The following is a 23859-nucleotide window of genomic DNA, read 5'->3' as shown; positions in this document are numbered from 1 at the left end:
AAAAGAAACGGAGTTATTTGTAGTGAGGTGGGTGGACCTAGAGTCTGTCATACAGAGTGAAGTAAGTCAGAAAAAGAAAAACAAATACTGTGTGCTAACACATATATATGGAATCTAAAAAAAAAAAAAATGGTTCTGAAGAACCTAGGGGCAGGACAGGAATAAAGACGCAGACGTAGAGAACGGACTTGAGGACACGGGGAGGGGGAAGGGTAAGCTGGGATGAAGTGAGAGAGTGGCATGGACATATATACACTACCAAATGTAAAACAGATAGCTAGTGGGAAGCAGCCGCATAGCACAGGGAGATCAGCTAGGTGCTTTGTGACCACCTAGAGGGGTGGGATAGGGAGGGTGGGAGGGAGAAGGGCAACCCAGGGAAAGTCCTGGAGAAGATCAGTGCTCTCTCCTCTCTCCCTCCGCCCCACTGCCCCTTCCCCTCAATACTTAAAGTGCCCATCCACATCCCAGCGTGGAAAGCTGGGGCTTCCCTTGAGGCACCCTGTCCTGGATGGTCTTGCTAAGCCTCAGAACATGCCTCTCCTGTGTCCGCTGTGGTCTCTCGGAGCCCTGAAGGAACAGGCCCTGGCCCAGAGTTTTCACAGGTGGTAAAAAGCTTAAGAGTCGCTTTGATGAAAGCATTCGCAGAACGATGTCGGCAGTGAGCGTGACCGACCCTGCTGTCCTTCCCCTGTAACACGGGGACTTTACTCCCTCCACTCAGGGGCGCCACTGGAATTCCAAGCACAGCGGCACAGCCACGAAGGATATGCACAGGAGGGGAGGCGGGCGGGCAGAGGAGCTCAGAGCACAGAGGAGCTCGCAATGCCCCCTCCTCTCTGGGGGAGCCCAGATCCAAGGTGGCCTCCTGTAGCCACTGCCTGCTGGCCTTGCTGCAGAGAACCGCTGTCCAATGAGCAGAAATAAGTAGACTATTTCCCATCTTGGCAGGAAGAACACGAAGGGGACCCAATTCTCTGCCCTGAAGAGGTCCCCTTCTTCCCCTTCTCAGTTGCCTCTTAGTCCACAGTCGCTTGGGGTCTTCCACAAGACCAAACTTCCCTCGTCACCCCCCAGTCTTTGCTTTTGTACACTTAGCTCCTCTGGGATTCTTGTTTGTTTGTTTTCGTTTTTTGTTTGCTTGGTTTTTGGTTTTTTAGTTGTCTCTATGTTCTACCCATTCTTCAATTTGGCTTCATAGAAGGAAACTGAATTCTCTCCAGAGGGTGCAGCAGGGGGATGTATAAGCTGGAAGAATCACAGTTTTCTTTATTGGATGAAGCTGTGGAAAAGGGTTGGCAGGAACAGAGGGTGAGGGCACTGGTGGGTGAAGTGATCCTGCCCCGTCACATTTGTAAGGTGAGCCCTACAGAGCACGGGAAGGGGGGGGAGATGGATTTTTTTTGGATGGATGAAACAAGTGTGACCTCCCCCCAAATGAGTAGACCTGGGCTCTTCAAGGGTTAAGGAGCCAGTGGTGAAGTCTTGACTCGGATTAAAGCCGGCTTAGCTATACTCTTTCACAGTGAACTGTGTTATTTTAAGGGGGAGAAAGCGTGCCTCTGTCACACTGCTTGGAAAATATGCTTGGTGAGTACTTTGGGGCAATCTTACCTGTTTGTTAAGTTTCTTTTCAACCCACTCTGTTCACACCTGTTACAACCCTCTGCACCTTGCACAGTCGTTTGTTTGCATCTCTCCCACTACACTGAGCTTCCACAGGCAGAATTCTCGTACTCGTCATCGCTGCATTTCCGATGCCAGCATGTTCCTGGCACATTCATTTACTCATCAGACATCCATTGTGTGCCTACTGTGTGCCAGTTTAGTTGGTTTAGTGCCAACATTCACTAAACCGAGGTAGACAGAGGCGATGTGAGCCCTGCCCCCACAGACATCATGGTCGAGTGGGAAAGGTGAGACCATAAGCCAATCATCACACACACACAGCGACATATACACAGAAGCACCACATATTGGGAAGAGTGCTTTGAAGAAAAGTAATAAGATGCTATGGGAGAAAAGTGATGATGGGGGTGGGGTTTGAGAGCAGGGCCGGGGGAGTTTTCTCAGAAGTGACAGTTAAGCTGGGCCCCAAAGGGTGAGGAGGTAGCAGAGGGAAGAGAAGGGGAAAAGTATTCCAGGTTGAGGGAACAGAATGTGCAAACGTCCTGAAGCAGGAGAAGGTTTACTGATGTGGAGGAAGGCAGGCCAGGAAGACCAGTTGCCATGAGCGGAGAGTAACTGGGGAGGTGGTCAGGGGCCAGCTGGGCCAGACCAGGTAAACCCGTTAAAGAATGAGGATTTTATTTTGTGAACAGGAAGGTAATGCATCATTTTAAAAACAGGGGAATGATGTGCTCCCATTTGCCTCTTAAAAAGAGCACACTGACTGCCGTGCAGGGCAGAGAGGGGCAGGTGTGACCCTGGGGGGGTGGTTTTGGGGAGGGTCGCATTGCATTGCATTGTATCAGCCAGGTGAGAGATGCTGGGGCTGGGCGGCGAAGTGAGGGTGGAGAAGAGAGTGGGAGTTGAGAAATATGAATGATCTCTCAGGTTGTGCCTTTGTATCACTTACCTAAAGCACTTCTTTCAAATATGATGCACATACCCATCTCTTTGGTACAACTGGAAAAAGCACTGCCTAGATATAGGAGATGGAGCAGATTGCAAAGTCTGTCAATGCCCCTTGCAAGCTTCTGACCCATAAGTCTCTGAAAACACAGAACGTACGTCAGTCATTGCTTCATTCAGCTGATGTCTGTTGAGTATCTGTTATGAACAAGGCATTGTGCTAGCCATTGTGAGGTGAGCGACCTATTTAGAAACAAAGTAATGAATGCAAGGTTATTGATGAAAATTTTGAACGGAAGAAAAATATAAGGAAAAAAGAAATCTGTGAGTATACCATCCACTATTAACACTTTGAACTATTTATTTCTCCAGTCTTTTTTCCATTTTCATCTGCATGTATATTTATTCACATAGGTAAATTGGGATCATAATACATATAGTTTTCTGTACTCCACTAAACTTTTATTGTAAGATATCATGAATGCAAACAATGCATCAAGTATATAGCAAAATTTAAAGAATAACAAAATATGCACTCACTCAGTCACCAGCCAGGTGAAGAAGAAATAATATTACTTCCCCCCCTTGCATGCCCCTCGCTCCATCCCTTAAGGTAGCCAAATGCAGAAAGAATTCATTTTCTTAAGCTTGTTCATATATTTTATTCTTTAAATTGCAGCAGGAGGGAAATATGCCTACTCCATCCAATCTGACACAGACACTGGAATATGTCTTCAAAAGGATTTTTGTTACTTATATGGACAATTGGCGCAGGAACACAACAGCTGAGCAGGAGGCCCTGCAAGCCAAAGTCGATGCTGAGAACTTCTACTACGTCATCTTGTACCTTATGGTTATGATCGGAATGTTCTCTTTCATCATTGTGGCCATCCTGGTGAGCACAGTGAAATCCAAGAGACAAGAACACTCCAATGACCCGTACCACCAGTACATTGTGGAGGACTGGCAAGAGAAGTACAAGAGTCAAATCTTGAACCTAGGAGAACCAAGGGCCACCATCCACGAGAACACTGGTGCAGCAGGGCTCAAAATGTCTCCTTGATTAGCGAGAGAGGCATACAGCCAACGTCTGATATGCAAATATGAAGATACGCCAGTGTCATGGAGTCAATCCAAGTTGCCATGCTTAGAAGACACTAAGTTCCTCGCTCTCTGTTGAGAATTTTCATGGAGATCAGGTGGCTGGTCAACTAAGACAGGGGACATTTCAATCTCAGTGATTTATGCTTGCTCACTGGAGCAGTAATTTATGCTGAAGAGCTCTTTTCCTTTCCGTGCAATGTCAATGTCATTTTAATCAATGTCAATAGTGAAAATAAAGCCAAATTTGAAGTAACATGCCTGGGCAGTGGCAGTGGGGATAGAAAGGAGAGATTAACAAATCATTGAATCTTCTTCCTCACGAAACATTTTGTTTGTGACTAAATCAATTTATAAATAACCCAGGTGTATTACCCAGAAGCTGAGGTTCAGAAATCTGTCACTTGCTCACTGGATTGATGTAGGAGCATTTATTTATTAATTCATGAATGTAGAGTCTGAAGTGATGAATAAATAGAACCACGGGGTTCCTTTATGTGTATTGTTTCCCTAGCATTGAGCTTATTTGGAAGTCTGAAGACTTAACAAACATTTCACAAGGGCAAAGAGTCCACACCAGAGAAGTAGAATCTTTAAGAACTACTTGGTGCAACAGAAACATACCTTTTAATTAACATTTAAAATTTCACAGAAAACTTTTAAAAGTCCTTGTTATTATAGAAAAAGTAGTAAAACATTGTAATACTGCTTTATGAACAACTCTTTTCACTCAATTTATTTTCCATATTTACAATTACTTATTTCCACTTAGTTTCAAGAAACTTATTTTCACTTACATACGGAAAGTGGCTGAATTGTTGCTGTCTGTTGAAGAGCTAGACTGTTAACTGCTTAGTATTTTGAAGCTTGGGGTTCACAATATCACAGAATGTCAGGGCTGGAAGAAGACACCTTGGAGATCATAGTATTCCTTTTTTTTTTTTCCCCAGATGTCCAGAGAGTCTGGGTGCTTTAATACCAGAAAATTAGACACAGGAAAAAACAAGCAAACAAACAAATAAATAAGCCTAGTCAAGAGTTAGCCAAAGACTGTCAAAACATACTCCTTAAGAAAATAGCCTCTGTGCTTCCTGTTTTGGAAGTTATTTGCTAATGGAAACAGTTGTGTCAACATTAGTCTTGAAGCAACCATGGCTGTAAGGGGTAATTTACATGAAAGTGTATGTTCAGAGAGCAGGCACACCAAGGGTTCATGGGTTATCTCAGGACGGTTATGAGCAGGTCTGGAACCCAAGGTCAGCCCCATGCTGCTTCCTAATCCTGTATTAGATTCTTACTGCTGCTGTAACAAATCACCACAAATGTACCGGCTTAAAACAAAGAGATATATTGTCCTACACTTCTGGAGGTCAGAAATCTGAACTGGGACTCACTGGGCTGTGTTCTTCTAGAGCTTCTAGGGGAGAATCTATTCATTTGTAGACGGGAATCTCCGGTCCACAGATTAGGCGACTTCATTCATTAATTCAAACAAGCATCATTTAATATCTATCTACTTGGGTCACTGGCCTAGACCCCAGGAGTATAGAGATGAATGGGACTCCCAGAGCTGCAGGAACTCACTCAGTCGAGGCGGAGTCAGACACGTGAACATCAAAACGATATAATGTGACAACGTTATAACGTAGAGCAACACAAAAGGGGCAGAGCTAGAGCCGGGACAGAGGCCCCGCCTAAGTCGGGTTAAGGTCTAGAGAGTAGCTGAGAGGAGGAAGCCAATGGCAAGACGGACTTACGGGCTGTAGCTTCACAAAGCTTCACGCCCCCTTACACTCTTCTCTTCCTCCAGCTTCCCATCTACTCAGCCAAGCAGAGCAATTGTGAGCAGAGCCTCAAGTCTCAGGGCACTAACACAAAATTCAAAACAGGAGTCCTTCTTCAACGTCTTATACGGATTACAAGCTTTGTGTCTTTAGAGTGAGATATATACAAGGTCTGTTTCCTAATAACAAAGATGCAATTATGCTAACAGAAGCGTTAAATACAGTTTTGGAGAAAACCATTCATGTTCCAAGAGCAGATATGGCAAGAGTGATTTCCCTCCTTAGATCAGAAACCCAGAAATGCTGTACCACACGGAACATTCTCACCAGTGTGCCCAGAGCAGCAACCCAGGCTACAAAATCTCAGCCTTGGGTCTGGATCCAGACAGGAATCCAAGGTTTCTACCATCTGACAAAGACTATCTCTTTGCCCAAACTCTGGTCAGGCTCCTCTGAGCCTTCTTCTTGACTAGACCTCTTGCCCTATAAACACTGCACATTCTTGGCAAAAAAGATATCATCCACCTCCCCACATCTGAACAAACACTACCATAGTTTCTAACAGCTCTAGGTTGCGTCCCTAAGGGGACCCCAGCCCGCTTTAAAGTGCTTGCCTAAGAAAACTCAATTTACTTTTTTTGCCAGCCAAAACCTGATGGTAGGCAAATCAGCCCCCTGAATCCCTCCTAGGGCAGTTATTTCAGAAATCTTACAATTATAAATCCTTTGTCTCCCCCTTTGAGCTGTAAATCTTTTACCACCCAGAACTGTCTTGTCTCTTTGAAATGCCAACATTCAAGGAGTAACTCTCCCCAACCTGTGGGCACGTTGCTCTAACATGCACCACTGCGGACAGTCATAAAGATCGAACTTTGTTTCTCCTCCAGATAAGCGTCTGTTAACAAACCCAGGTCAGGTTGACCAATCCCCTCTGCTTTTTGTAAATTTCCACTTCCCTGACTCTGCTCAAGTGCCTGCCGCCCCAATCCCTCCTTCCCCTTTTAAAATGCCCAGTTACCTCTGCACAAGACAAAGCTGAGTTCAGTTCATGCTGGACTCTCTCCCCTATTGCAATAGTTGCTTAATAAAGTCTATCCTTAACACTTGAACTGGTGTCCAGCTTTGTTTATCTTTGACATAAGGAAACAAATTAAGGGGGGGAAAACCTAGGTTTTCCTAATTAAGTATGTTTTCTTATCATCACTAAAGTATATGGGGCCAACATAGATGGTTATCAGTATCAACTTTACTTTTGGGGAATGGGAGAAATGCCCAGTGTCTACGAGCATTCTGGGTATACAGTTGCTGCCACCTGCCCCCCGTTTGTCACTCCAGCATCAATTTCCACCAAACCCAGGCTTGCCACTTTCAACCTGGCAACTGAAAATTCCATTTCGAACTTGTTAGTTTTCTCTTCCACCCCGTTTGCTTTTAGAGTTCCTTCTGCTTGGTCTACTGGCTCCAAATGACCTGAGCCCCATTTACTTCTTACAGCATAGATCAGGAGCGATTTGAAAAGGAACCTATGGTAGTGGCTGTCCTGAGAGAGTCCAGCTCCAGATTACCCAGAGTCAGACCCCAGCTCTGGCGCTTGCTGGTTTTAAAACCCTGGACAATTTACTTTAATCAGTTTGTGTCTCCATTTCCTCATCTGTGAAGTGGTTATAGTCATATTATGTCCTTTATAGGCTTGTTAGGAGACGTCAATTAGAAAATTGCCGCAAAGTGCTATTTTTGTTACTTTCTCCAGGAAAATTTCACTTGTTGACAGAACTAACCCCCCTCTCCCCAATCCTCCGGTTTGTCCTTTCCTCTGCACTCGCGAACATTTCGTTCTTCACCACCACCAAGATGTCCCAATGGGATTCGGGGTTAGGCTGCCTGGGTTCAAACCTAGATTTTGCCACTCCCAATTCACACGTTGTCTTGCGCCGGCCACATCATCTCCCCTTGCCTCAGTTTCCTCAACCAAAAAATGGCGAGCCAAGCACGTAGTAAGAAGTCCGTGAACTTCCCTCTCGTTATCCTTGAATTGGGAGGGGAGGGTATCCAGTTTGCGCCATCCCGTGCGGCAGGGACTGAGTGGACTCAACCTCCGCTCCGGTTTTCTAAGCGCTTGTTGAATGAAGGAAACTGGGAACCTAGTACCGGGCACCCTACTGCTATCCCAAGGGAAAACACACGCATTTTTGGCAGAGAAAATGAACGCTAAATTTGGAAACCTCTGGGGAGCCACGTGCCCTCAGTCGCACACAGCGAGGAGCGTCCAAGGATGCGAGACGGCTGAGCGAGAGGAGCCCCCGCGACGCCCGCCCTCCGGCCGCTGTCCTCCAGCTCAGGTAAGTTCAGAACGAGAACCTGCCCGGGGCCAGGCCGATTCCGCTCCGTGACCCACGTCACTGCCCAACGAAGACCGTCCGGGCCCACAACGCATGCGCGACGAGCGGCGCACCCACCCAGGCGGCCCGGGCCCACTGCGCCGGCGCGAGCAGCGGCGCGCCCTCCTAGGCTGCCGGAGCCCACTGCGCCGGCGCGAGCAGCGGTGCATTTCGGGATATGTTGTTTCCCCGCGGCATTGTGGGAGTCGTGGTTCGTGTGCCGGCGGCGAGCTGGATCTTCCGCGGCCTGGAGCTGTAAGTGGGTGGCGTCCGTGTCGGCCGAATCGTTCCGAGACCCGGCAGCTGTTTGGGGGCGCTGTGGAGTTCGGCGGCCCGCTCCGCTTTTGCGCTTTCTCTGCGGGACGCTCTCCAGCGGGCCCCGGGGGACCGCGGGGTTGACAGCGGTCACGGCCCCCCCCCACCCCCGCAAAGCGTCCTGCCTGGCTAGGTTGTCCAGGCGCCGCGAAATCAGCGGATCCGGCGCCGGGGGCGGCGTGTTGAGGCTGGCACGCAGGCCGAGGGGGCGACCCAGAGGTAGTTCTCGCCAGAGAGATTTGGGGGCGAACGAATGCCCTGGAATGTTCTGTAGAATGGGGGGGGGGAAGCAGTGGTCGCCCTTGGTCCTCATCCTCGGGTCTGAGCGGGGCAGGCTTTGCTCCCAGGTATCGCGGCTGTAGCGGACCCTCGCCCGGCCCTCCGGCTACGGAGGAGCCGAGGCTCAGCCCGTCGCCCTGGGAACCCCGGCCGACCCGGGCGTGGGGCAGAGGTCGACCAGGTGATACCCAAGGTTCATCTGGAACGCTCTCCTCCCCGCACCTACCTCTACTTCAGATGACTGGGTGAAGGGTTGGGGTGAAAACGGTAGAGACGGGGAATGAGAACAGCTTCGGACAGTTCAAACTAAGGACACCGCCTAATGAGTGGCTGGAATGAGACACCCAGAGGCAGACCGACCCTTGGGTGTGTTAGGTGTGCCAAGAAGAAAATTGTGGACTACACATTGTCCATATTGCTGTAATTGGCCTAATCAAAATAAGCCACTGGTTCTTCTGTTTTTTAGGAGAAATCTGGCAAAGGAGGAATCAGGATATTTTTGCAGTGAAGGAAAGAACTATTTCTTCCTAAGCCATTGTTATTTTTGGGTTTTAAGCTAAGACGGTGGATAGTTCTAGGGGTTAAAACTTCCTGCACTTCACAGATTTTATGCCTCTCAAAATTGTCCCGGTCTTGTTGGCTTTTGCAGTTCAGCCCTCAGATGCCAGCTGTCTCCTGCTTCTAATATTGCATCAGGTGTACATATGGCAGCCGAGCAAATAGCCTGATGATATTTTTAGCTTTCTCAGTTGTTCTCATTTGCTGAAGTCCGGCAGGGTGCTACAAAAATGGCTGAGTTGGAGCCTGTAATTTAAGGGAGATGGGGAAAAGTTATCATTTGGAGGCAGTGGGTGGGGATGAGTTTGATTGATTTGCCCTCTCATCTCCCACCCTCAATGCACTCCTTCCACTGCTTTGCAGATGGACTTTAAATATGTTTCTTTCCTAAAGAGATTGAATTTTATCACTCTAGATATGATGTTGAGGCAGCTGCCAGTATATTTTTAGTCAGATTCTGTGATATCAAAGAGAGTGGTGACTTAGGCATTTCAGCGTTACAGCGTTGTTCTTTGGATGCTGGTTTTTAAAATAACACTTTGGCTTAGAGAGGCTAATGGCTTGCCCCAGGTCACATGCCTTGCCATTGGTGCCACCAAGAATAGAGTCCAGATCTCCAGTTCTCCTGGTTGCCCAATGGTGGTTCTTTATACCATACCCTGCTGTCTCACTTTGCCCTGGATGCCACCTGCTTATGTTCTGCAGCTTGACATTTCCATTAGTGGAAAGAGGTATTTATCATAACAGTTATGGTTGATAATTTGTTCAGTGCTTTTCATGTGCTGAACATGGTGCTTAGTGTTTATGATCCAATCTTTGAAGGAGAATTTACAGACAAGGGAGCTGAGGCTTAGAGAGGCCCAGTGACTCGTCCAAGGTCACACTGCTAGTAAACCTAGTACATGTTTACCAGAGGGCCAGACCACCGGGCGTTCTTTTTATTTCCCCCTATAACCTTTTTGGACCTATTCGTGGTCCTTGACCTTGGGAATTAATATCTTACCTACTTCAATTCACTGAGTATGTAATTTGGGCTCAGAAAATGTGTGGGGAACAGCCAAACCTGTCTACTTGTATCTGCAGACAACTCAATAAAAGCAGGAGTTGTAAAAATAAAATTTGCACAACCTTAATCATTTTAATTTACAACATGGCTGATTCCTGAGATTACTAGAGATTTATTCAGAGTGAAAATTCCAGCAACAGGTTATAACTTGGTAGGAACATATTTCTCCAGTGCAGGGCAGAATCTGCTGCTACTTAAAGACAAATAGGCCATTTATACGTGAAGGTAATGAGCACCTTCAATCATGGTCATCGCATTTAAACAGATTTGTGGTGTAAATTCCTGTTGTTAGCTTATCTGACTTTGAAAAAGTCACGGGGAAAACTTGGCTATCTTGTGCCAACTGCCAGCTTGTTTTCAAGATACTATGACCTTGAGTAAATGAGGTCTGAACTTTTTCTATTTAGATGTTTTTGTAAGTGAAAGTTTTAAAAACCATCTTCCCTGAAGTTTATCTCATTAGCCCCATTCTAAAGGCCTGTGAAATTTTCTGCTTTCTTGATTCTAATTGTAAGTATATTTAAAGAGAAGCATCCCCATGATTTTTTACTGCAAAGCTCTCTGTCTGCATTAGGATAAGACTCTGGAGCCTCACTGGATGAGTTCGAATCTCAGTCCCCACTGTGACTCTGGACATGTCACAGAAACTTTGTTTCCTCATCTCCGAAGTGTAGACGGTGAACTGCACCTCATGGGGCTGGTGTGAAGACTAGCTGAGTTAACACATATAGTGCACTTCCGCACAGCCGGGCACAATAAAGTGAAGCTGTGACTATTATGCTGAAAGTCGCCGAACTGCAAAAAAACTAGGGGCCCCAGAGCCCGTCTAGTTGACACCCCCATCTTCATTTGCAGATGGGATGGAGACCCCCAGAGGGAAGTCGCTTACCAGAGTGTGTAGGCTCTTCATCCAGAGCTCAAGTCTTCTGACTCTTGGGGCATGTGTCGTATTCTAAAAATAGTGGCGTAGGAGGCCTCAGAGCAAATCCTGTGCTCCAGCCGTGTCCCTGCCTTGTCACTTCCTGCCTCACCTTCCCCTGGGTCTCCTTCACGTTTTAGAGGGAATTCTAGATTTGAATGGCTTTCTTAGGATATTTTGTTCCCCTATCACTTATTCCCTTCCTTCCAGATATTTTTAAAAACCAAGATTACCTAAATTAACACTCAGAGGACCTGAGAAATAAAATGACACTCATCCCCAGACCAGCTCTCGTTCAAGGCAGGGGTGGCTGGAGGAACAGATTCTGGACCTGGGCTCTTATGTCTACAGGTGGATGGAGCGGGAGCATACGTGCCTCAGGAGCAGTGCCGGCCCCTCTGCTTGGCGGGGCTCCCCTCCCCCGTCAGGAGCACCCAAGGGGATCCTCCTGCTCAGCAGGAGCCAAGGCTGTCTCGACCTCACCCAGGCCTTCCGCTTTCCCCCAGCCTCTGGTCACCTTGCCGGGGACGCTTACCTCCTCTCTGCAGAGCTTGCTGTCTCTGTTCATGGGCCTTCTCTCCATCAAAGAGAAGTCTTCCTAAGGCGGTCTGCTCTAGAAAACCCAAACTGACCTGTTTCTTCTCTTCCCCACCAGAACAGTGAGATCTGCCCTTCCGGCTCCCTCTCCTCCTTGTCTGAGTGGAGTGGCCCGCACTGACCAGGAGTGAACTCCCAGCTGGCCCAGCATGAACTGGAAGGTAAGAATACCATTAAACATTTATTTATGGCTTGGGGTTTTTCTTTCTCCTGATGGTAAAAATTCAGAATAATAGTTCTGTAGAGATGGGTTGATTAAGAAGAAAGAAAAGAAAAAAAAAAAAGTAGGTTAAAGCAGGAATCATAATAATATGTAATATTTTAAATAAAAACAGATAAATGTACATTTATTCGCCAGACTTTTGGAGGAAGGCTAGGCCTTTTCTTTGAGAGGACATCGACTGCCCTCAGATCTGCCTCCTCACTTTTCTTGCAAAAACCACGCCTTTGAAGTTTCACCTATAATTTCACACTTTGGTTTCTTTAAAGTGGATGAGGAAGATCTGATGAAGCAATCTGCATACAAAAGCTTTCCTGATTTTTATGCTCTTCTTCCCTAATCTTTTACATTTGTGTTGTCAACAGTATCATTTTTTTCCAGTTCAAATTGAGTCTTTGAAAGCATGCAACTTAGTTTTCATGGAGACAGCCTTTCCTTTACATAGTCATATTTCATGGATCTCATGTTTAAATAAATTATCTATTATAACATCAAGTGCTACTTAAGTAAACTGGCTGCAGAATAAACACAACTGACCCCTGTAAAACCTTAGATGCAGTTGGTGGGAGCAGAAGTTCAAGGGCAACCAAAGAGTTTCCTGTTAGCCGCAAGCATTGGGAGGGCTGTGGGCGATAGTCAGCAGGTCTTAGAGAGGGAAGGGGAGTGTCACGTTACCTCCCGGAAGGAGATGGAGTGGGGTAGGTTGGAGGTTGGCTAAGAGAGCAGTCAGGAAAATAGATGCTTTGAAAAGTATCAAATCAAATCAAAATCATGTATCGTCTCACTATCCAGAGATGGCTACTATTAACAATTTTGGTGTATTTTCTTCCCGTGCTTTTTCCACATATATGTGTAATGTGTGTATTCTCAAACTTAGGATCTCATTGTATGTATTTTTTCAATTATCGTAAGCATTTCCTTGTTCAGAACAGCCACTGGCTTTCATCGCAAGAAGTGGAAAGGTCTGGAAGCAGGATCAGGGAGGCGGCAGAGTACAGACCCCCCTCCTTCCCCAGCTCCATGGGGCTTGGGGGGCCCTGCGGGAGGGCTCTGGGGACTGTTCAGGAAGAGCCTGGTTGAGATTCAGCAGGCAGAATGAGCATTCTGTGCAGGGCTTGGAGATGCGGGAGCGTTTGTTTCACCTGTGTTGGGGTTCCAGAGCAGCCAGTAGAAAGGCTGGGAAGGAAAGACAAGGCAATAAGAGGGTGTGGGGTAGGGGAAGCAGAGAGCAGTGTGGGGTGAGATGCAGGGAAGGCTTTTTAGCCTCTGCAGAGCCTGACAACAGGCGGTAGCTGGTACCACGTGGTGTCAGCCAGCGAGGCTCAGACCGTGTGCTTGGTGCTGCGAGGCCGCAGCATGTAGCACAACCACCTTGAGGGCTAGTTAAAATACGGATTGTGGCCCCATGCCCAGAGTTTCTGTTTGCGTAGGCCTGGGGTTAGCAAGTTCCCAGGCGACTCTGATGTATACCGATGAGGCACTACGCAGAGAAAGTTTTCTTTTTAATTGTGGAGTGACATCGACCCACTTGACCACCCAGGCCAATCCTGCTTGTCACAAAAGGAGTCCTTTCCTGTGTCAGGAACAAAATCTGCCCGTACCGTCCCAATTTCGGGCAGACACACAGCTCCAGGGCTACCAGGGAGCAGCTTCACGTTTAAAGGGGGGCGCCCTTCCACGTAGTGTCAGAAAGGAGTGGCCTCTCCTGCCCTGACTGCGGTGACCCCCCAGGAGGTTGAAGGATTACGGCGCCCCCGGTGAATCCTGTGCTTCCCTTTCCAGCTCGGTCGGCCTATGGCCATCAGCGACAGTCAGCCCTACCTGTGTATTAGGACCTTAACAACAGAGTGTGTTTAAAAAGTCAGTCATTCGCATGACACAGGTATTGGGATTTTGTTTAAAAAATTGTTATAGATCTAATCCACCCAGCTATATTTTACTCATTTACCTCCTTGAAGATTTGCAGGTTTGGGGAGTTAACGTGAGGGGTCTGTTAGAAGGAAATCAGAGGAAGAGATTTAACACGACTGAAGATTTAACAAAACTGTCCAAGAGCGTTGCAGGAACAGGGGCCCTGAAACCTTCGCTTTAGCCCTTGTGGTGTCCTTGACTTCCACTGCCATTGCCCTGCCCCTTCTCAGTCCCGAAACTTCTGCCTCTTGTCACCTTCTCTCCACAGCCTTTAAAAAGAAAGTAAATACTGAAACCACTTACCTGGGTCCATTTGTTGATGTGTTTCCATTTCAGTGGGTTTCTAACTTCTGGTTGCGATGTACATTCCTGTAACTGCCACAGCTTAGTTTTGGGTTTAGGTCACGGGAACCATGGGCGGTGATGGGGGCTCGGTTATAACAGGACTCCAGAGGGTCATCCATAGAGATTGAGAGAATTGGAAGAGGGTAACTTTTGCCAGAGTAAGCCAGGGTTCGGTTAGCCTGGAAAGTCCTAGTGGACGTAAAAAGAAGTTTATATCTCCAAACTGGTGATCTTTGCCTCCAGGGAGGTGCAATTTAGCAATCTTTCCTTTCTTAGCTGGCTTATAAACATAGAGCCAATCCTCATCCCTAAAATGTGAACCTTCAAGAAAGTAGATGAGTTAGAGGGTTACTGGGGAGAGGTCGGGGAGATTAGCCATAGGTCTGAGGCAGGAAGGACCTGGACACCAAATCAGTATTCTAAGCTGCTTCTATTTGTCAGGATAAAAGGTTTCACTTTTGTAACATTTTTAGTCTTTTATACTGTTGCCAGAGTGAGTGTTCTGAAGTGCATATGTTGTGCTTATTCTTTACCTTAAAGTGATTTTGTGGTTGAAAACCATTATCTAGTTACTCAGAGTGTTCTTGGGACATAATTTGTTGATTTCATTAATTCCACTACATTAAAATCAAGAATCAGTGGAAAGACAGCTGGCGTAGGGGTTGGAATGTTCTGTTCCAACTCTGGCCTCCTCATGAATTAGCCGTGTAACGTGGATGGGCCTTTCAATGGCCCTGAGCTTTACTTTCCTCGTTTGTATAACAAGGTGTAGACCAAGTCGTCTTTAAAATCCTTTCTAGCCCTCCACGTCTGCAAGCATACTGTTCTCAGCTAAAGGTTTCACTAACTAGTTTCAGACAAGCTTTAGTTAAACCATTGGAGGGAGGGACTAATGCACTGTCCATCGCAGAGTCTCATTATACTGGTGCTGCGTATAATAAGTGATGTTTGGCATTTAACCTAATGGTTTCATTGGACTAAATCCTACCTAGTCCTCTAGAATAATGATCTCTCAACGAAGGCATACCTTTTCACTTTATTTGGGAAGGAATTTTTAATCACACAGAAAGCTCATAATTATCACTGAGGTCATACTAATCATGTTTACAAAACTAGTATAGTATTTGCCTTGAGATACTTGTGATATACAGAATTTCATAATAAAGCCTGCTGGTGCAAAAAGTGAGTAATTCCAACCCCTAGTTATTCCCCAGACTTCATTCTAGCCAATGGGTTAAAACTTCCCTCCGACAGGAAATTATAGGAACAATAAACAAGTAGCTAAGTTTTAACGTTTTAAGTTTTATTGTATTTTATTTATATATTTATTTTATCTTCAAATACCAGTGCTAATGAGTAGCTGGAACCAAGAGAAAATCATAGCATCCTATAAGGGTGGAGAATTCAGAAGGAAGTTTTGATCCAACCTCCCTTTGCAGATGAAGAGGCAGAAGCTCAGGAAAGTCAAGTGACTGACCCAGGTCGCACGGTCTGTCAGTGGGTCAGTCAGTGGCAGAGCTGGGCTGGGGCCAATCCCCTGGCTCCGGCTCCTCGCACTGGACTGAGCTGCTGCCTCAGACGCAGGGGGCCAGGTGATCGGCAGAGTGCAAGGTCAGGTTGTGAGGGAGCAGAGTTATGACATCTGCAGGCCACTGGTGGTCCTCTCTGTGAAGCCAGCAGCAAGGGAGTGATGAAGGGCACCTAAAACTAGACTGTCAGTGACACGGGGACAGGGACCTTGTCTGTCCTACACCAGTGAAGCTCTGGCATCTAGTGTAGTGCCTGGTGCATAATAGGTGCACAGGAAATGTGTGTTGAATGAAGGAACATGAAAGAAACCTTCCTTATCAATTACAGATCATCTAGGATAGTTTCTTTCCTCTTTAAGGTTCTTGAACACGTGCCCCTGCTGCTGTATATCTTGGTAGCGAAAACATTAATTCTCTGCCTGGCATTTGCTGGAGCCAAAGTATACCAAAGGAAAAAATTGGAAGCAAAACAGCAAAAACTGGAAGCTGAAAAGAAGAAGCAGTCAGAGAAGAAGGATAACTAAAGGGAAATCACAGGTACTGGGACTTTGCAAATGCAGGCTGCACAGTGGGTTAGGGCGGGCCTGTCCTTGGATGTGATAGTTCAGAGAATTCCGGATCCCACGGCCTGAAGGCTGTGGGTGAGCGCGGAGCCCCACCTGTCACAGGAGGTAGAACAGCTGTGTACAAGGTGCGGGGTGCAGGTCCTGACCCTTGAGCCCCGTCTGCTCGTGAGCTGCAGGGCGTGTGTGATTAGTCCACGCCTCTGCTCTCAGCCTGCACTGGTTCCCCCTTGTTGGGAACAATGGTGCTTAACTGGATTTGGGTCACAGGACTCTTGAGAATTTCATGACAGTTGTGGACCTTCTCCCTGCAGAAGCTCACATACTAGAAACACCTAAATTGTACATAAAATTGCAGACAGGGGTGGGGAGGAAGTGGGGTCACAGGTCATATAAGACCCCTGCCTTTACCTAAGATTAGGAAGCCCTGCTAAGCTCAGGATAATGCCTCCTAGGTATGGCATATAAATCTCTTCCCAGTGTATCCTCACCCCGGTCACATTTGCCCCCTTTGCTGCCTCTCTCTATGCTCCTGCAGGCCATTGCTTCACCACGATAGACTTTCATGCCCCTTGGCCTTTACTGGTTGGTCCCCTGGCCAGAGAGCCTTCCCGGTGACCACCTCACTGGGCACAAAGCCTTCCTCATTGCTGTAGCCCAGTGCCTGTCCCAGAGCACAGGGGGTGCCCAGAAGGTGTTTGTTGAGTTAAGGCACCAGGAAGTTATTAAACACCCCCTTACAGATCGAACTTATGACAATTAGCAGTTTCCTTAATTCTGTGGTGCTCATCCAGTTTCATCACTTCTCAGGTTGAGTTCTATGCTTTTCTCTAAAAATTAGAGGATTCAAATATGGTAGCGGGGAGTTCTAGATCAGTGGTTTCCAAACTTGGCTAATGGTCAGGATTTGCCTGGGGTGCTTGTTAAAATGCAGATTCCCAGGGTCCAGCCTCAGAGACATTCCATTCTGCCTGTGGTTGGGTCTGGCATCTGTTCTTTTGAAAACTTTTTAGGTGATTCTTACGCTGTCTTCTCAGCAACAGGTCACTGTAGGAACCACTGGGTTGGTGACCTCCAAAACCTCTGTCCACTCTGAGACAGGCTTCTGTGGACGTGAATTCCCTTACAATACCTGTAGACTTGTTGAGGCTAAACAGCATCCCTGTGAGTAATAATTGTAACAGCATATTGAATGATTGTCCTGGGCTAGTGTTTTGCTGAGCCTTTCGCATACAGCGACGTTACTGACCCCTCCTGACAGCCCTGTGTGGTCCATTCGGATTGAAAAACGGCCCCCACCAGACATGGTGAAGAGCAGAACCAGAATTGACCCCAGGTCGAACGTTCAGCCACAGTGTGTCACTCCCGGCTGCACTGTGTCCTGGTCCTGAACGCCAGATGCTGGGAGGGGCTGCGGTAAGCACTCAGCTCCTGTTCCTCACCCCGGGGGAGGAGACGGTCCTCTCACTGGTCCTGAGTGAGCTGTATGCAGTGCCAGGCAAAAGAAGTTATTCTTATGAAATCTTGCCTTTTTTTAAAAAAAAAAAAAGATGTTTTATTGACTGAAATTCATGAGTAGGCACTGGAGTGGGGAAAGAGGGAGCGCTTCAGACTTGGAAAAGGTGAGGGAAGGCAGTTTCCACTGAAACGTTGATTGGATTTCTGATCCACAGAGTCATCATTTTGTGTGTTAACCGCAAAGAGAAAGAGAAGATGAGGCGTGAGGTCGTAAACGCTTCTTCCTTCCCGCAGACTTCAGTAGAGGCCCGTCAGCGAGGTAGGGATGGACGGCTTGTCCAGCTGACCCTAGAACTGACCAGGGGAGTCCGTTTCCCGTCCTAGGCCGGCAGCTTATCAAAGCTTGGCGTGCAGCCTTGTTTTAAACAAAAGGGATTTTTAGATGAAAGGAAATTGTGATGTTAAAAATTCATTCCTTAATAGATAAGCTTCAGTGGTTTCTGTTTAAGTGTAAATGGCTGAACGTAAAGGTTAATGCTGAGCAAGTAGAACAATCACTATTACTCTGTGAGACGTTTCATACTTCTCCCTTTGGTCTTCCTTTCTAGATTTTGTAATTTAAATGTCAGCTTGAGTGGACTCCGGCTGAGAAGAAAGATTTAATTATTGAATGGTGTGTCAGAAGAAAACTCCCAGCCTATAGTCTAACTTAAAATGATGTGAATTTTTATGTGCTTTTAAAAGAACCAGTATTTTGTTTACTAAAATAAAATACCTTTGTAAAAAGGGTGTCTCTGGTCTTTGGAATAAGCCAAAGTATGTGTATGTCTCTCTCTCCTTCTCCCTCCCTCCCTCTCCCTCTTCCTCTCTCTCTCTCTCTCTCACACACACACACCCCCCTCTGTGTAGTGAGAGGAGGGAATTTTGCATTTCCAGCATCTCCTAGCGTGGGTACCAGATCACAGGTGCACCTCCACAGACGACCGGGCCGTAGCTGTGGCGTCAGCCTGCTCTCCCTCACCCACCCCTCCATCCCTCTAACCTGCTGCCCTAGTGCCTACGCCCCTTTCCTCCTCTTTCTCTTCTCCGAGCACTGGGGCTCTTTCTTGTGTTTTCATTGTTGGGGGGAGGGGCTGTTGGCTGCTCCAGGAGCATCGCGCCTCTGCCGACCCGTGAGGTCCTTGCAGGGAGGAGTACAGGATGAGACCCTCCTGCCCCGGTGGGTACCAAGTCTCGGAGGAATTGCCTCTGTTTGTGAGGAGGAAAGAGGAGCCCAGGTGTGCTTTGTTCTCTCCCCACCAGTTTGCTTGTTCCGATTTGCTGATATGAGATGAAGGGCGGGACATGCCCAGGAGACTTTAAGATTTGAGAGGAGTGGGGTCCATAAGTATTTTGATTCAACCCCTAACAGACTGAGGTCTCTATTAAAAGGTTCCTGTTTTTTCACTTCTCTCAAGATACCACAGAGGATGGGGAATGAGGCAGCAGTAACCAAAGCCACGAATATGGTGGAATGTTTGGTCTCGTTGCAGGCAGCCACGTGGAAAATCTGCGCGAGGGCATGTCAGTAGGTACTCCCCCTACCTCACCCCCGCCCCACGCCATCCTGGCCCAGGTTGGCAGAACTTGGAATTTTAAGCATGAGGAATAAAGGGAATTATATTTTTCTTAAGTTTTACTGTGATTACTGGATGCTCCTAATCACAATTTAGAAAACAGAATTTGCACAGAATCAAAGTTTTAAATACAGGAGACTTTGACTCTACAAGCTACAAATCCCAGAATAGAAGGGGACTTTCCCTCATGCTCGCACCTCAGCCTCCCTGCAGGACGCTGCTCTGGCCTTTGCCTGGGAGCCTCGCTGTGGCCTGGGTCTCGTGCAGCAGGAACAGATGACCGTAGCAGAGGTGAGATGCCCTGGGATCTCTGCAGCCTGGCACCCTCGCTTCCCTGACCTGCTCAGGTAGGGTCCAGAGCTGACCCTGGGCCATGGCCTAGCCTCCTGCCTTTGTCAGGGCGGGCTCTGCAGCCTGGCGGGTGACCCACCCACCCTGCTCTAGGCTCCTGCGCTAGGGCCTCGGCCTCTGCTTCCTCACCTCTCTGCAGGATGAGGGCATCATGGGCTCCCAGCACACCTGGCGTCACACCCACTACCTCTGGGCACCCTTTCCTCATACGTACTTACACCTATGTGCCTCATAAATCCAAGGGCAGGGGATGAAGAGTGGCCTTGGCTTTTCACGGAGACTCTATGCCCACCTAGTAGATGTTCAGGTTTATTTTAAACACAGGTGTGTTTCTAGGCTTTGGGATTTAGAACTCAGTTTTGGAATTGGTGGAACATCTGGCCGTCTTCTTGGAAAATTCGGTAGCAGATCATCTAAGGATAGGAATAAACCATTGACCACGCCCACAGGTTTTCTGTAAACTGTGTTTTGGAGTTTAACCTTTCTGATACTCTCTTCTTCCACTAGGGGGAGATAATCACTATAGTAAGTCCCCTACATACCAACGAGTTCTGTTCTGAGAGTGCGTTCGTAAGTTCAATTTTGTGTGTACGTCCAACAAAGTTAGCCTAGGTACCCAACTAACACAGTCAGCTATACAGTACTGTACTGTAATAGGTTTATAATACTTTTCGTGCAAATAATACATAAAAAACAAACACGAAAACATTTTTAACCTTACAGTACAGTACCTTGAAGAGTACAGCAGTACAGTACAACAGCTGGCATCCAGGGGCTGGCATCGAGTGAACAGGCAAGAAGAGTTACAACTGGAGGAGGGAGAGGAGGTGGGAGATGGTAGAGCTGAAAGGGTCGTCAGCAATAGGAGACGGAGGGCAAACTGCAATTTCACTCACGCCTGACGTTGATGGCACAGGTTCTGGTTCCTTGCTGGAACCAGATGCATGTTTGCATCTTTGAAAGTTTGAAACTTGAAGGTTTGTATGTAGGGGACTTACTGTAGTTGGAGTTACTGATACTATTCCAACCCTGTGTACATGAAGTCAGTAGATTTGTAGCTTGACTTTAAATTAGTGGTTGGATGCATGAACACGTGGGTGGATGGAGTGATTGGTAAAGCCCACACCCAGGACCCCATCTGACTGCACCTACCCAGCCTCTCTCGGGACCATAACTGAGAACGATTCCATAAGAGCACCGTCCCTGGGCAGCTGAAAGATGTTTCAAAGAACGTAAACTGGAATCTACATCCTCCACGCACAAGAGAGCCCCAGGATCCCTCACACAGATCATATTTCATCTTATTAGACGGGTTCCTAACACGTTTTTGGTTTTCGAGCTTACAACATACTAGAATCAGATATGAAGAAAGGCTGTTGGCCTTACCTCAGGGCAAGAGAGACGGCCTTTGAGCAGCAGACCAGGCCTGAGAACTCGTCTGTACGATCGCCAAGCCCACACCAGGAACGCCACCCATTATGACTTGTTCATGATGATGATTCTAGTCATTAAGGAAAGGTGAAACTGTCTTTATATACTTTGCTTAACGAGACAGAGACGTACATAATATATTTCAGGAACTGAATATTTCAAACAAAAAATCCGGGGTGTTTGAGAAAAGGTCACCTCTTGCCCGTCTGTCTCCAAATTCTCATCTCAGGGAAGCACACCTGCCTGGACGCAGCCTTCCCAACCTCCTGCAGGGGCCGGGCCTGCGCATGCGCAGTACTGCGACTCTGCCGACTTGAGGACCCCGGCTGTGCTGAGATGCCACAGGTCTTGTCCTTGTCGGAGGGAAGCCACGGGTGATGGAGAGTCTGGAGGGAAAAGAGGATTGAGGCTGGGTTCTTAAATGTGAGCGCACACGAGAGGCTGTTTAAAGTGCAGATTCCTGGGCTGGGCTCCAGACCCACAGCATCAGAAGCCATGCGGGAGAGACCAGGAATCTGTGTACAAATTTGAAAACCCCAAGGGGATGCCGATGAGGTGGTCCTTGAATCTCCTCTGGAGATTTAAACGATGGGCGGAGGGAGATGAGCCGGAAGCCAGGCTGGGAAAGAGCATCTGGAGCAATAGGATGAGGAGCAGGAGAGAGAACGCAGCTGCGGATCCTTGTTTAGCCCTTACCTCTCCCTCCTGCTTTCCATCTGTTCCCCCCAACATCTGTCATCATCCCCGTCTCACAATAAGGAAGCCGAGGCACAGAGAGGTTAACCTCTCTGTCTAAGGTTCCCCAGCTGGCAAGAGGCAGAGACGGGATGTGGACCTCGTAGTTCAGCTCTGGGCCTGTACTTTTCACTCCCGTGCAAGGACAGGGCAGGTGGGCAGGCATTCTTGTTCTTCCAAGTCGTGGGTCATCAAGTCTTCAAGACGACAGGATGAGGACAGAGGCCAGACTGTGGGAAGTGGGGAGGGTCTGAGGAAACAGAAACAGTGCTGTTTGCATCCTAATTTCAAGTGTGTGTGTGTGTGTGTGTGGGTGTGTGGGTGGGTGGGTGGGTGGTCTGCAAAGTCAGGAAACAAATTTTTGTCTGAGCAATATGTTAATTACAAATAACTGGTTAGTTTTCAAATAATTGGCTCAATATTTCCCTTGAGTTTCCAGATGTTTTGGACACTCTCTAATGTACTGATTGTACTTTTCAAAGATTCACAATTAGCCCCACTGAATTAAATTTGGAGGGACTTCATGGCGAGCTGATTATTTAAAAATTGTAAAAGAAGTTCTCCCAACTTTGCCGCCTGCTGTGCACCTCAAAGGTGGGGACAGAGACATTGGTAGCTTTAGGGGAAGGCAGGGTTGAGGGAAAGGTTTTTCCAGAAGGAGTAAGCTTGAGCATGATCACAGGCTGAAGGAGATGCGAGAGGAAAAGGGACGGGAAGCTGGCCGGGCTGGAGGTGGGTGGCATCTGGAGGCCGGGCACTGAAGGCGCCGGTAAATGCAGGGCAAGGGGATACCCAGGGAAGCTGTGCTGGGTAAAGGCCTCGGTTTCCCCTTTAGCTTGAGGCAAGTCCTGCTCTGAGCGTGGGAGGGATAGGCAGAGCCCGAGGACCTGCGGTCTGCACTCCCCTCTCCCCTCTCCCTCCAGGTCAGGGGCCTGAGTCGTGGACTACAGGTCCCTTCAGAGACTGCAGGGCCCTGGCTGTCACCAAGTCTGCTGCGGGGAGGGTGGCTTTTGCCCCCATGAGCCCTGCTGGGTGACACCTTTGTAACTGCCTGCGGTCGGGCCTGGAAAACCACACATGGGTTTTTAACCAGGAGCTGGACTCCTTGGTGGGAAAAGTTATGCTTCCCCACCCTAACCTGAAAACTCTAACCCATCGTCCTGCTCAACACCCTTCAGTGTCTTTCCTTTCCTTCTAGAATAGCCCAAACTCCTTCTCATACAACACGTTTTCTTTTTCCATCCTGTCCCTTCCACACTTGCATTCTTCCTTTCATTCCACTCACACTGCTCCCTGCTCGCCACACGCACACTTGCACGCACACGCGCGCACTCACATACCCCGTGCCCTGGGAAGTGGGTAGGCTGGGCACACTTGACCTTCTTCCTGGGCTGCCCGTCCCCTTCCCCCTCTACCCACTGTGATGAAGTCCCTGCTCTTCCTCTGGCCTCGGCTCCAGTTTCACCTCTTCCTGCCGCTCTGCCCCGGACGCCCCAACCAGGCCCTGGACTCTGAGCCCTCACTCCCCACACCTGCTAAATCTCACTGACCGAGAGGTACTCCACACCACCAACCTGACTGCCTCCAGGGCTCGAGCTTACTTTCTTCGGGCCCCTGTCCGGGCCACATGTTACAGGCACATAGAAGGTGCTCAAATATTTGGTGAGTGGATGAGTGGTAACACCCAAAGGAAGGGGAGCAGGGATTTTCAGCTGGCCACATCACCACCCAGAATAAGGACTACCTTTCCCAGCTTCCCTTGTGACTAAGTCTGGCCAATGAGACTTAAGTGGAAGGTTTAAGTGGAAGATTTAAGTGTGAGACTTCCTGGAAAGCCCCTTAAAAGAAAAGGGATGAGCCCTTCTTCCTCCTTTTCTCCTTCTCTGCTACCTGGAATGCTAATGCAATGGCTTTTTCAGCAGCCATTTTGGACTATGAGGTGACTTTGAGGATGGAACCAAGTCTAGGACAGTAGAGGAAAAAGATAAGACCCTGAGTTCTTTATGATCGTGGATCCATCATATTAGCCCTGAACTGCCACCTTAGCATTTCTTGTTTTGGTGGGGGATGGGAGGGTACCTTCTATTTTGTTTAAATCTCTGTGGTTATGTCTCCACTACTCATAGCCT

The 23859-nt window shown here is 47.8% G+C and overlaps 2 protein-coding genes across 3 annotated transcripts in view; both read left to right on the top strand.

The window, feature by feature from the left end:
• The first annotated feature begins 410 nt into the window (after positions 1-410).
• KCNE2 (potassium voltage-gated channel subfamily E regulatory subunit 2) overlaps positions 411-23859 on the top strand; it is a 30236-nt gene continuing 6787 nt past the window's right edge. The window contains exons 1-2 of the mRNA XM_082393080.1: positions 411-7798; positions 11630-11732. Coding sequence (XP_082249206.1) covers positions 3266-3637 — 372 coding nt within the window. The 5' untranslated portion in view covers positions 411-3265 and the 3' untranslated portion in view covers positions 3638-7798; positions 11630-11732. The remainder of the gene's footprint in view (positions 7799-11629; positions 11733-23859) is intronic.
• Positions 8058-18383, top strand: SMIM11 (small integral membrane protein 11). Of its 2 annotated transcripts, XR_014244968.1 has the most exons (5): positions 8058-8092; positions 11630-11732; positions 15936-16113; positions 17813-17916; positions 18206-18383. XR_014244968.1 is itself a non-coding variant. In XM_082393082.1 (4 exons), the coding sequence occupies exons 2-3, from the start codon at positions 11721-11723 to the stop codon at positions 16098-16100; spliced, it is 177 nt and encodes a 58-aa protein (XP_082249208.1). In that variant the 5' UTR covers positions 8058-8092; positions 11630-11720; the 3' UTR covers positions 16101-16113; positions 18206-18383. The 2 variants fall into 2 exon arrangements, 1 of the variants encoding a protein (XP_082249208.1); XM_082393082.1 differs by lacking the exon at positions 17813-17916.

This window comes from Balaenoptera borealis (assembly GCF_965194805.1).
Source record: "Balaenoptera borealis genome assembly, chromosome: 5".
Classification (NCBI taxonomy): domain Eukaryota; kingdom Metazoa; phylum Chordata; class Mammalia; order Artiodactyla; family Balaenopteridae; genus Balaenoptera; species Balaenoptera borealis.
The sequence above is the reverse complement of the archived record's forward strand: the minus strand, read 5'-3'. Positions and strand labels throughout refer to the sequence as shown.